The following is a 12,069-nucleotide window of genomic DNA, read 5'->3' as shown; positions in this document are numbered from 1 at the left end:
ATTTTTCTCTCTTAGTCTAAGTAAGTAGAGTTTCCTATTACTGTGAGATAAAACAATATATTGAAATTATTTTGTGTGATATTTGGAGAATAAACTGGGTACTTTCTCATAAATGGCAAAGTTCCCCAGTAGACATAGATTCTTTCTCCTACAAATTATAAGTGTAGTTAGTGAATATGGGATTTTCTTGGGCCTGTCAGATTTCAATCCCTAAATAATGAGGAATGTGGTATTGTGTTTAAGAATGAGCGTCGTGGGGCCTGAGGGCCTGAGTTCATGTCCTGCACCCCTATGGTCTAGCTGTGGGACCCACCCTCTGGTCTAGCTGTGGGACCCAGGCCAGTGATACCATCTCTCGGGTTTCTCATCTGTAGGGTGGGGAAGCATCCATGCCCTCCTCATAGGGTTTAATGGGCCAGCATGTGATGTATTCTGTGTGAATACTCAGAAGAGGTAAACAGCACCCTACTGTTTGGTGTTGTTATGGCCGATATCACACAGAAACATCTCCTTTTCATTCAAGTTCACATAAATACAGCTATCCATGCTTTAGATGGCAGATTTTCCTTGTTTACCATGTGTGTTTGCCTTTATCGACGATCTCTTTCAGGTTCGTGTGTGTTTACTGTATCACTTACCTTCTCCTTCCATTCCGGGATCGCCAGGTCTGTGCCAGACGCGTGATTTTGCTTCTCTCGCTCACAGGGTGCACCCTGCTGTTTTATGAGACCTACGGGAAGAACTGCACGGATCAGAGCAGCGCCCCGCGCTGTGCTTTGCTGGCGGAAGACAGCATCGTGCAGTCTGTCCCGGAGCATCCCAAGAAGGAAAACGTCTTCTGCCTCAGCAACTCCTTTGGAGACGTCTACCTTTTCCAGGTACAGCGCTGCTTTGTAAGAGGAGGGCTGAGGCCAGAGCTCGTGCACTACTCAGATGAGAAAGAACAAAATTAAATAGCAAGACTTAGAAGTGAAAGAGTCAGTGGTTAGTTGGGCTTGGGATTGGGACTTAAGCGAGAGACATTGGCCTCTGCTCTCTGTCGAGGGTAGCGGGGCCGTTGCCAATCCAGTCATTCAGACAGAGGTCATTTCTCAGGATCCCATCAGGTGCCAGGTGGTGGCCCATGAGATGTTCATTGGGACACAGGAAAAAAATCATGATCCTTGTTCTGGAGAAGCTCGAGATTTAGTGAGTGCAAGGTCCAAGGTTTCTGGAGTCCAGGTTTTATAAGTGAAGCCCAGAGAATACCTTAGGGAGGGGCTTAGGCTCTTCCCAAGGGTCTCAGTGGAAGCTAAAGAACACACTTCTCAGGAAACCCCCCAGAGACAAGTGCGATAAGGTCTCATTTCCCTGTGGAGTTGGTCTTCGGCTGTTAAGGCCCAGGTCATCTGCTGTAAGGATTTTGGGCAGCTTTCTAGCTCATGAGAAGTTGCTGAACACAGTGGTTCTGAGCCGCAGGGGTTGTGGTCTGGCATAGGTTTGAATCCAGGTGCTATTGTTACATTTGTAAGTCACCTTGGAGCACTTACCTAACTCCTCTGGGTTCTGACCATTCCACCAGTAGAATGATAATACTATGTAAGATTCTTTATTGGTTGATAACATGTATGTGTTAAGTGCTAGAGAAATTCTATTACTATTATTAACTAAAAAGATGGGGGTGATAGGCAGGAGGTGAAGGTCTCCTCAAATGCCTCCCAGTCTGAGCTCCACACTTCCTGTACCCCCAGTGCTGGCTGTAGGTTGTAATAGCAAAGTGATGAATTGATGTTCATGTGAATTGTAGGGAAGGAAAACAGCTTAAATCTGCACGGATTTCTTAGAAATAAGCGTCAAGTGAATATTTTCTTTTGTGATTCAGACAAAATATTTCTAGTTTTAGGACGTTTTCCCTGTTGGTCCTATTCTGTGATCCCAGAGGTCGCTGGAGGTTTTTGACTCCGTGGCTTGGAGTGTGTGTGTTTCTGGACAGCAAGAGAAATGAAAGTACTTCTGAGCCTGCTTTGAGTCATACACACAGGGTGGCTGTCAAGTCCATGGGTGGTTTAAAACTGCACCCAAACCTTACATCTATTCTGCTTTATTCAAACTTTCTATTTTGTTTTTTAAAATAAAGTTTTTTTAATAAGAACAGTATGTGGTCATCGTGTCAGAGGGGAATGAAGAGCAGAGAAAGAAAAACCATCCCCATACTTGAACACAATAACATTGTCATGCATCACCCCAGTGTTCTTCTGTTTTTGTTTTTGTTTTTTTACTTGAGGTTACACTGTTAGATGTAATTTTATATCCTGGTTTCAAAATTTCACATCCTAGTCCCAATGTGGTCTATTCTTTTACTTCATGAAGATCAGCAGGGTGTAGAGACCGTGTAATGTGTCACGACCCGTATCAACCTCACTTTCTCCTCATGCCCCTGTTGTTGGCTGGAGCTCGTTTCTGGATTGTCCTCCTGCCAACTGTAGGGCTCCACAGGGACGCCTGCTGTGCTCTTGGTGTCCTCTCAGCCCCTCGGAATCTGAGTTGAGTGGTTATGTGCGTTTTCGAAGTTCAGTAGCTTTTATGAAGGGCAGGTACTTCCTGGACTCGTCTATACAATCAAAGCCCAGCCAGCCCTTTTGGAGAGCACTTTTGTGATAAAGTAATTTTAAATGCCCTGCCCCCCCTTTCTGCCTTTAGGCCACCAGCCAGACAGATCTAGAAAACTGGGTCACTGCCATACATTCCGCTTGTGCGTCGCTTTTTGCCAAGAAGCGTGGGAAAGAGGACACGGTGCGGCTCCTGAAGACCCAGACCAGAAGCCTCCTCCAGAAGATCGACATGGACAGCAAGATGAAGAAGATGGCCGAGCTGCAGCTGTCGGTGGTGAGCGACCCCAAGAACAGGAAGGCCATAGAAAACCAGGTATGGTTCGTTTACACCTGCACTTGCTCTGTTTTTTTTTTGAGACAGAGTCTCACTCTTGCCCAGGCTAAAGTGCCATGGTGTCAGCCTAGCTCACAGCAACCTCAAACTCCTGGGCTCAGGAGGTCCTCCTGCATCAGCCTCTTGAGTAGCTGGTAGCTGAGACTACAGATGCTTGCCAGGAGGCCCAGCTAATTTTTCTGTTTATAGTGGAGTCAAGTTTTACTCTTGCTTACACTGCTCTCAAGCTCCTGAGCTCGAGGGATCCTCCTATCTCAGCCTCCCAGAGTGGTATGATTATAGGCATGAGCTACTGTGCCCAGCCCAGACTTATCTTGGTGGTGTTTCCTACACCTTGGGAGAAGTACTAGTGTCTGTGGCTTCTCATGTCAAGCACTTAATCGCTGCCCTTTTGTGACGTGGGAGGTAAGGATATGTTTTACAAGCTTTGGTGGTTGCGTATCTGTATTTACTAAAATATCTTGTCACCAGATCTTCCTTCCGAATATTGAGTGGTACCTTCTTGCCTAGCTGATTCTCTCAAATAAGATCACTTTCTGATCAGAATCCATACAATAAAACTAGGAGAAGATGAGGCAGGTAAGATTCTAGTGCAGAGAATGGCTTTGGAAAGTGTGGTTTGGTATAGCATAGCTATTTCTGTGTCTGTAGAGTCCAAAAAAAACAAAAAAACAAAACCCATCATTTTTCTGTTTATAACAGAAGCTGCTATTGAAAATGTTTTCTCTGGTCTAATTTCACATTTGTGGAATAATTAAATGGCTAGTTGCTGTGCTGTTTGCATTTTAGAGAAGGAGAGGAAGCTTTTAAGTTTTCATTTATCTTTGCTCACACAACCTAAAAATATAGATAAGTGTTAGTGAAATTTCCAACATCTCTGTCCTTGGTCAGTGGGCATCAGACTGCAATGGAGATTTGCCTGGGAGAAGTTTTATGTGGAATATTCTCAGGATCAACACTTGAGGGTGAGGATTGGGAAGGAACAAGCTGAATTGTGATGCAGCTGGTCCCACCTGGGGCTCTGGAGCTGGAAAGGCCTTGGAGTTCTGCAGCTAGGCAAGGCGGTCAGGCCTCTGTACCTTCATGCCAGCCAGTTGGAGCAGCTTCTTTGCCCTGCAGAACCCACTGCAACCCCCTCCAAAGCCAGTTGTCAGATGATGTGGGGTCTTGATGAGGAATAGGGTGAAGACAGGTTGCTATGTTCTTGAGTTTTGCTTTCCTAGTTACTCGGTTTGGTAAATTATTACAGAGAAACCAGATTCTTAAAAAAAGTTCCAAAGCACACTGTGATTTATTAGAAGGGAGTTTTACCTATAGCGTTTTATTTGAATTGCCACATATCTATGTCTGAATGTTTAACCTTGTTTAGAGTATTTTTTTCATCTGCATATGGATGACGAACTTGGAATGTAGTAGGTGTAGAGAGAGATTTCTGGCTGGGAAAAGGAAACCGACAGGCAGGCTGAGTGATCACTAAGAGTTTGGAGTGTGTAGATTGCCAGTGGGAAAATAACCAAATAATGCCCCCCCTGCCCCTTGATGGAGTGTTTCTCCGTGATGGTGAGGTGGAGACAGACCTTCCGCTGTATCTATACCTACGTATCTTGGTGTCTTTTTCTTGTATCCTAGTTTGGCTTTTTCCCTTCTCAGTTCTTTTCCTCTTCAATCTGATTTAAAGAAATAGAAATAATTATGAAACATGGACATTGTTTCTAGGAAATGTGTATTTAGTTAGAGAGCAAGCCTTATAAATGTGAAACTAAAGAACATTCTAGAATGGTATAAATTAGGTGACAACTGATCTAGTCATCCAAGGCTATGAGAGCTCAGAGGGTTGAGGACAGGGAGGGGACTTCCTGGATAAGGTGACCAAATTTTAACATTGGTAAAGCGGGACACCTTTGACAGGAGTGGGGCTATATGGAGCAATAAAAATTTTCATAGAATGCAAAAATAGTATTGTAATATATATTTTTTAATGTCAACATAAGTAGAATTTACAAATATAATACATTAAAAAATTATGTATAGTATTTTATTCTTTGGCATATTTCTCATTTGAGTGAATTTTTTTTGGTAGATTGCTGTTGTTTAAAAGGTCATGAAATTTTTCACAAGAATTTGTTAAATTATATTTCACACATAAAATGACTTTCAAAGTCTCAACACTTAATTGTGATTTTTCTGATGCCCACACTTTATTTACTGTAGAAAAAACACGTTTAGTTGCAGCATTAGTTCCTGGTAAGGATAGCGCATATCCTACAATTTTTAGTGCATTATTGTATGGAACATGGTTTGTTTCAAAATGATGAAATATTTCTAACGATTTGTTCTCTAATGTGATTTTTGCTGATGCCCAAGATTTAACCTTTTCCTTATCAATATATATTTTTAATAATGATATCTTATAAGTCGTGTTACTTTAAAGGCCGGTGCTAGACTTTTTGCCGCCACTATAAAATATAAATAATATGAGTACTGTCTGCTAAATTCATGAAATAAATAAATAAATTACTTACCTAAATTATCTGAATAGCTGATTTGTTGACATCACTTGTTTAACTAGCACTAGCATGCAGTACGATGTGTATCGTCTGAGAGACAGTCACAAAATGTTTTTGTCCTTGCCAATGCCAAAAAATGCCATTGTTTATTAAGTCCAAACAATGGTGATTGAATTCTAACAACTGATCAACAATAACGAACTTTGATGAGCAGTTCTTGATAATCAATTCTCAACAATTATTTGTTATTATTAAAGTTTAACATTAGGAAGTTAACAAAAATAATATAAAACTCATATCTTGGCGAAATAGCCACATGGCAGCCAAAAACCTTATATTCCCTTCCCGTTCTCCCACCATTCCCTAGCTTGTTGTGCATTCTTTCCAAAAATTGGGACTTTTTTAAAATGCTGTGGGACATGGGACAAATTGTTAAAAATTGGGACTGTCCCACCAAAAGTGGGACATCTGGTCACCTTTCCTGGAAGAAGATGGCCTTCAAACATTGGTAAGAAGTGGGTAGTCATGGAGGATGTCCAGGTTGAGAGGAGGGCGGGAAGGTAGGAGGACAATTTTAGAAGTAACCTGTAGCCTGGTGGTTCAGGGCTCCAGATCACTGAGTGGAGCACTGGTTTAGACTGGGCAGTAATGCAGAGCTGGTGGCTGGAAGGTTGGCTGGAAGTAGCTGGCTTCATCGGAGACTTTGTCTTGGTGTGTGACAAAATGCCATAAACTGGGGCAGTGCCTGTGGCTCAAAGGAGTAGGGTGCCAACCCCATATACTGAAGGTGGTGGGTTCAAACCCAGCCCCGCTCAAAAAACTGCAAAAAAAAAAAAAAATGCCATAAACTGGGTGGCTTACCAACAATAGAAAATTTATTTCTTTCAGTTCTATAGGCTGACGAGTCCAAGATTAAGATGCTGTCAGTCGTGGTGTCTGGCGAGGGCCTGCTTCCTGGGTCATAGAAAGTGTGTTCACTGCTAACTCAGGAGGCGGCAGGGCCCGGTGCTCTCTGTCCCTCTTTCCCTGAGGGCATGTCCTACTCAGGAGGCCTCTGCCTGCTTGACCTAATCACCTCCCTTCTTGTGTTCTCTCTACCCTGGCTGCTTCGTCTCGGGGCCACACTGTTCACCTCTGGGCTGTGTTCAGGTCCTGAGGCAGCTGCCTCACGCCTCCTGCTCTCTGTCTGGGTGGATGTCGGGCCATGCTGTGTGAGGTGAGGTGATAGAGCAGAGAGCCTCGGCTGGTCTGCCGGCCTGAAGAGAAACTCTCTTCAAGAATTAGTGTAATTTCACTGGTGGCCCCTTACGTGTTCTTTGACAGGTTCGTTGCGTTAGTTATTTTCAGCACACTGCCCTGAGACGGCTATTTTCATTCACTGGTCCTCATAGCCCTGGCCCTCGTCCCCCCACGTTCCCGTCTCCACACCGCTGCCCCCGCACACCCATCTTCTCACGATACTCTTGTGAATTTCTGGTAAGAAACAATTTAGATTAATCTTCAGAAATTGCACCTGCAGAGATTCTTCTAATCTTGTTGGCAGTTTATTAGTCAGGTTTCCCCCCAGGGCTTTGCAGCGGGTGACGTGAATCAGGGCTGCACACCCTCGTCCCTGACTCCTGTGCCAGCAGGTGGGGGGGAGCTGTTTGCTCTTTACTTGGAGACACAAAGACCGTGGAGTGGTAGGGAACAAACCCGGGCTCAGCACTGCTTCTGTGGGCTCTTCTTGGACTAGAAAACTTACAAAGGCAAAGGTGTTTCCAGATCAAGGCCGTGTCCCCATGTTCAGGCATGCTCTCCTGAACCCCCTGTAGGTGTCTGGTTTTCTCCACACTACGTTTTAAAGATGTCTTTAGAAGAGCAGCACTTTATCCACTTCCCACTTACCCGTCTCAGCTTCACTGTGTACTTCTATTTACGTGGCGCTTTCCCCCAGGAACCCCGAGAACCTCAGATACAGTCATTTCTAGCCTAAAAACAGAGGAATGTGTCGTGTGGATGAATGGCATCGTGCAGGTAACTTCTCTGGAAGGTTTTCTTGAAGTACTTGGGTGGAAAAGATGCTTGACTTTTCTGAATTAAAGGAACTGTCATAATAATGCCAACTCAGTAAAACAAAAAAATGGAACCGTCCTGTGGTCCTGTCCTCTGGCCTCCCGGGGATTTTGTGGGGCAGGATGGTAGAGCTTTCATCTGACATCCAGTGGGGACCAGAGGGGTGTTGGGTTGCCTTTGAAGTTCGGAGAGAGGAAGAGTTGTAAATTAAGCCCAGTTAGTATTTTGTTTTTCTTTCTGCTCATTATTTGAAACAAGTGAAAACAAAACCTCCCCACCCTTAGACAGCCTTGGCGCTCTCCCCGGTGGCTTCCCCTTCCCACCCTGTGGCTATTTAGGGGAGAGGGAGGCAGTGACACTACCTCTGCCTCTGCAGGGAAGGAGGAGCTCTCAGCTGGGGGAAGGGGTTGGGGTTGCTCTGGGTTTTGGAAAACTTGAGTTTTACAATTCTAAAGAGGTTGGATGGAATTAAGACAATTGGAAACTGCTGAAGCAAACAGTGACAACAAAGCTGTAGGGATATTACGTCATAAGGTTTATATGCAGGGGCAGTGTGGAGAATATTGGGTGTGAGGGGTTGCAGGGAGACAGGGCTGCATTGCGGGGGTGCTGGGTGGAGTCGCAGACTTCATTCAGTGGGCAGTGGGGCACCGGTGGAAGAGTTTGTGGGCAGGAGAGTGATGTTCCGTTTAGTCTGGTGAGTGTTCAGCCAGGCAGGTGTGCCCAGACGGGTGGTTCCCAGAAGATGCCCTGTCTGCCCTCCGGGTGCTTCCAGTCTAGCGGGGTGACAGTCGAGTTTGTTATTTCAACATAAGGTGATGAGTTCAGTGCAAAGGATATTCCTGAGTGCTGTGGAAGACAGAAATGGGCAGTTCAGCCTCATGTGCAGTCGTGAGGACTTCCTGGAGGAGGGATGCCTGAATTGCTTCTTGAGCAGTGCTGACCCAATTGGAAGGGCAGCGGGGAAGGCATTTCAGGCTGAGCACTCTGCGGTGATGAGTTTGCCCTGGCGTCTCAGGCCTCAGGCAGGTGCTGGGTGGTGGGTGGGGTACAGAGGACTGTCACTCTCTTCCTGGCACCACTGCAGGAGCCTCCAGTTTTGTCCCTGGTCAGGCGCAACTTCCCTGCAACACCAGAGTAGGATGCTTCTAAAAGCAAAAGTCGGAGCATGTGATGACCTGGGTTAAAGGTCCTTTACTGGATCCCTGTGGCCAACAAGATCAAGTCCCTGGTAACCTGTCCCTGCCCACCTTTATCTAGCACCCACAGACGTCTGTGGAGCCGGAGCCCACTGTTCCCCTCCTTACCCTGGGTTTTCTCTCAGGCAGGGAGGACTCCTGTGCTGCGTGTGCAGGCCCATCTCCCCTCACCCCTGCTGCCTGGCTCACCCCTTCTCAAGTGTAAGAAAGGGTTTGCTTTTTTCCTCCAAGGGCTGCCCTGGGCTCCTCTCCCACCCCTCCATCAGGGACTGCTGTACCCCTGTAGCCGTCAGTGTCCTCTCTGTCACAGCTGTCGTCTGGGTGCTGTGTATAAATTACTCCTACTAATCGCTCCTGCTTCAGCACCTGAGCTTTGCCCTTTCTGTTTGTTGCACGTCTGAGTCCCTTTTCTCTCAGCAGCAGCATGTTGTCCCCTGACACTGCCCCACTCCAGCCCCTCCCGTGTTCTGAGCCTTCTCTCTTCACCGCCCCCCCCCCGGACATAGCCCCTGGCCTGCCTCGCTCCTACCCCCAGTGTCCCCTCCCTGCTTTATCTATCAGAGGTCCTGTCTCAGGCTGCAGGCATATGTGATTTCCTAATAACTCCGTGTGGAGGCAGGCGTAGAGCACCATTTGATGGATGAGGCCCTAGACCCTTAGACAGAGGAGATTCTCTGATGAGCACCAATGTGCACTCCTGACTGTTACGCCCTCTAGCTTCTCAGGTAGACCTGGCTAAGTCAGGTGATGCCTGGCTTGCTGACTAAGCCATGTGATGAATTGTTTTCTATACGATAAAATTCATCCTCAATTTATTTGTTTTAATAACTTTGATTTTTCAGTTCAGTTTGTTCAGAATCATATTTATTATAAAACTGAGTGAATTGTATAGTGTGTGAATTGTATCTCAAAGGAAAACAAAACCAGTTCCATAAACTTCAGCTAGTTGGTCTATTAACTTCAGTGTGATCTGTGTCCCTAGCTGGGTTCTTCTGTGTTAAAGTATAGAATGGGGGTTTTCAGCTTCTTACACCAGAAGGGAAAAGCTAATTAGCTTTTAGGACAAACCCTATAATGGACAAATGACTAAATACTCTGATTAAATGACTAAATGGTAGAAAATATTTTTCTAAGAGTGTTGGGTGGGGCCGGCTTGTATCTGTCATCTTTTTTAACACATCGATTGTTCATTTGTTATTTTTAGCATAACGCTTCATCCCTCCCCTCCCACTTTTCTATGGGAGATCATAACCTTTCTGAGCTCATTAAGTGAATATAACTGTATTAGCCATAAAGAAACCACTGCATTGAATTCGTGTTGGTACTTAAAAATGGGAGTTTCTTCCTCCAATTTTGTTATTAATCATTTTTCCTTTTTCCATGAAAGATAATGAAAACCTCTTTACAATGAGTTTTTTTAATTCATGTCACTTTTATATTTTATGCATAGACATTGAAAGAAATAAAAGCTCAATCTGTATTTTATATAGAAGTTGAGTTTTCTTTATCAGGTCCTGATGTTTATCTTTAAAAATAAGGAAACATCTAGGAACTAATATCAATGTGTAAAAAATTTAGAAAGGGAGTGGGTAGTCTTGGTTTAATGGAATTGATTTTGAGCATTTAGTTTTTCATAGTATTAGAAAAACTCTCCAGAAACTCTTCCATAAATGTGCTGTCAGATAATGTTACTATTTTAGCGTTTATTATTATTATTCTTGAAATTTACTGAGATAGCATATTTAAGAGCCAATTTTTTTTATTTTTCCTTTTACATTAAAAATGTATGTATCTTTATCTCTTCCTTTATCTCACCTTCTGAGGTATTATTATAAAACATGCTTTTCTTTTTAGTTAAATTACTTTAAATTGGGGCTGAATTTGAATGTCAGGACTGGCAGGAAGTTAAAGTGTGAAATCTTTGATATGAGTAAGGCCCTTAAATGAGAATGTGGATAGTCTCACCTCCTCTGTAGAAATACCTGGAGATGTGTAGGGAGAAATGATATTGACAATGAGGTGAAACTTTAAATGAGTGTTGATGAGGTTATGTGGGCAGTGCACAGATCCTACCTTAAGAGTCGAAAGACGTCGGAATCAATGGCTATGTGATAGGTCCCTGATGGCCTGCTTGTCCCCACCTGGGCAGCATCAGCTGTAGGTCTGTCTTAGTCTGGAAGGACAAGCTTATTATGACCCTGGTCAAGTCACTTCCCTTCTGGGTCTCAGTCTTGCCACTGAGAGATGAAGGTGCAGTAACACTAGCTCCCTTGTGAGTTCGTCACGTACGCTGGCAGCCTTTCTGAATATTACAAAGTCTGTTTTGTGCTCATGGATTCAGTCCTTCTACCTCCTTCAGTCATCTGAGACACCCAAGCATCTGAATTCGTGTCCTTACCATCCTTCCTCTGTGTTATCTTCTTCTCTACAACTTTGGCAAGTTTGTGGAAAGAAAAATCAAATATTTTATTGTTTCTTATCCAACCACAAATCTTTCATTAAGGTTAGTGACTGATTCTTTATAAAGAACCATGGCCTTAAAAACAAGATATTGTTCGTAAATGTTGAATACATGTATGACTAATCATGGCTTACTCTGCCACCCTGCTCTGCAGGGATGGAGGCTGTACTAGCCAGGGGGTCTCCAGAGAAACAGAACCAGCCACATACACTGAGAGTGGTGGGTCTGAACCTGGCCTGGGACAGCTGAACAATGACAACTGCAACAAAAAAATAGCCAGGCGTTGTGGCGGGTGCCTGTAGTCCTAGCTACTTGGGAGGCTGAGGCAAGAGAATCACTTAAGCCCAAGAGTTGGAGGTTGCCATGAGCTGTGATGCTACAGCACTCTACTGAGGGTGACATAGTGAGACTCTCTCTGTCTCAAAAAAAAAAAAAAAAAAAAAAAAGGTGGAGGGCGGTGCCTGGCCTGTGGCTCAAAGGAGTAGGGTGCCAACCCCATATACCAAAGGTGGTGGGTTCAAACCCAGCCCCGGCTGAAAAAAACTGCAAAAAAAAAAAATGTCATTAGTAGTCTTTAAAAATGTTTGCAGCTGGGCATTGCCTATGGCTCAAAGGAATAGGGCACTGGCCCTATATACTGGAGGTGGCAGGTTCAAACCCAGCCCTAGCCAAAAACTGCAAAAAAAAAAAAAAGAAAACTTTTGCGGCATATTGAAGATCCACTCATGGCACACCAGGGTGCGCTGCACACTGGTGGAAATCACTGGGTTAGAGTGTTGGAGCTCTCTGCAGATCATGCCCCTGGGCATGCCACTGTGTTGGGATATTAGCTTTCCTTGGTTTGGGGCCATCCAAATGAAGTCCGGTGCTGGACGGCCCAGCACGTTTTGGCGGGTGGGTTTGAGATGCGGAGACTGGGGAA

General features: G+C 44.6%; 1 protein-coding gene across 1 annotated transcript in view; it reads left to right on the top strand.

Annotated features, from left to right (window-relative positions):
• LOC100951282 (T cell lymphoma invasion and metastasis 2) overlaps positions 1-12,069 on the top strand; it is a 431,635-nt gene that overhangs the window by 344,540 nt on the left and 75,026 nt on the right. The window contains 2 exon segments of the mRNA XM_023517962.1: positions 706-878; positions 2,680-2,904. Of these exon segments, the coding sequence (XP_023373730.1) occupies positions 706-878; positions 2,680-2,904 (398 nt within the window).

Source organism: Otolemur garnettii, unplaced genomic scaffold (assembly GCF_000181295.1).
Source record: "Otolemur garnettii isolate 467f Iridium unplaced genomic scaffold, OtoGar3 scaffold00126, whole genome shotgun sequence".
Classification (NCBI taxonomy): Eukaryota; Metazoa; Chordata; class Mammalia; order Primates; family Galagidae; genus Otolemur; species Otolemur garnettii.
Note: the sequence above shows the minus strand (reverse complement) of the source record. Positions and strands in the feature narration are given on the sequence as shown.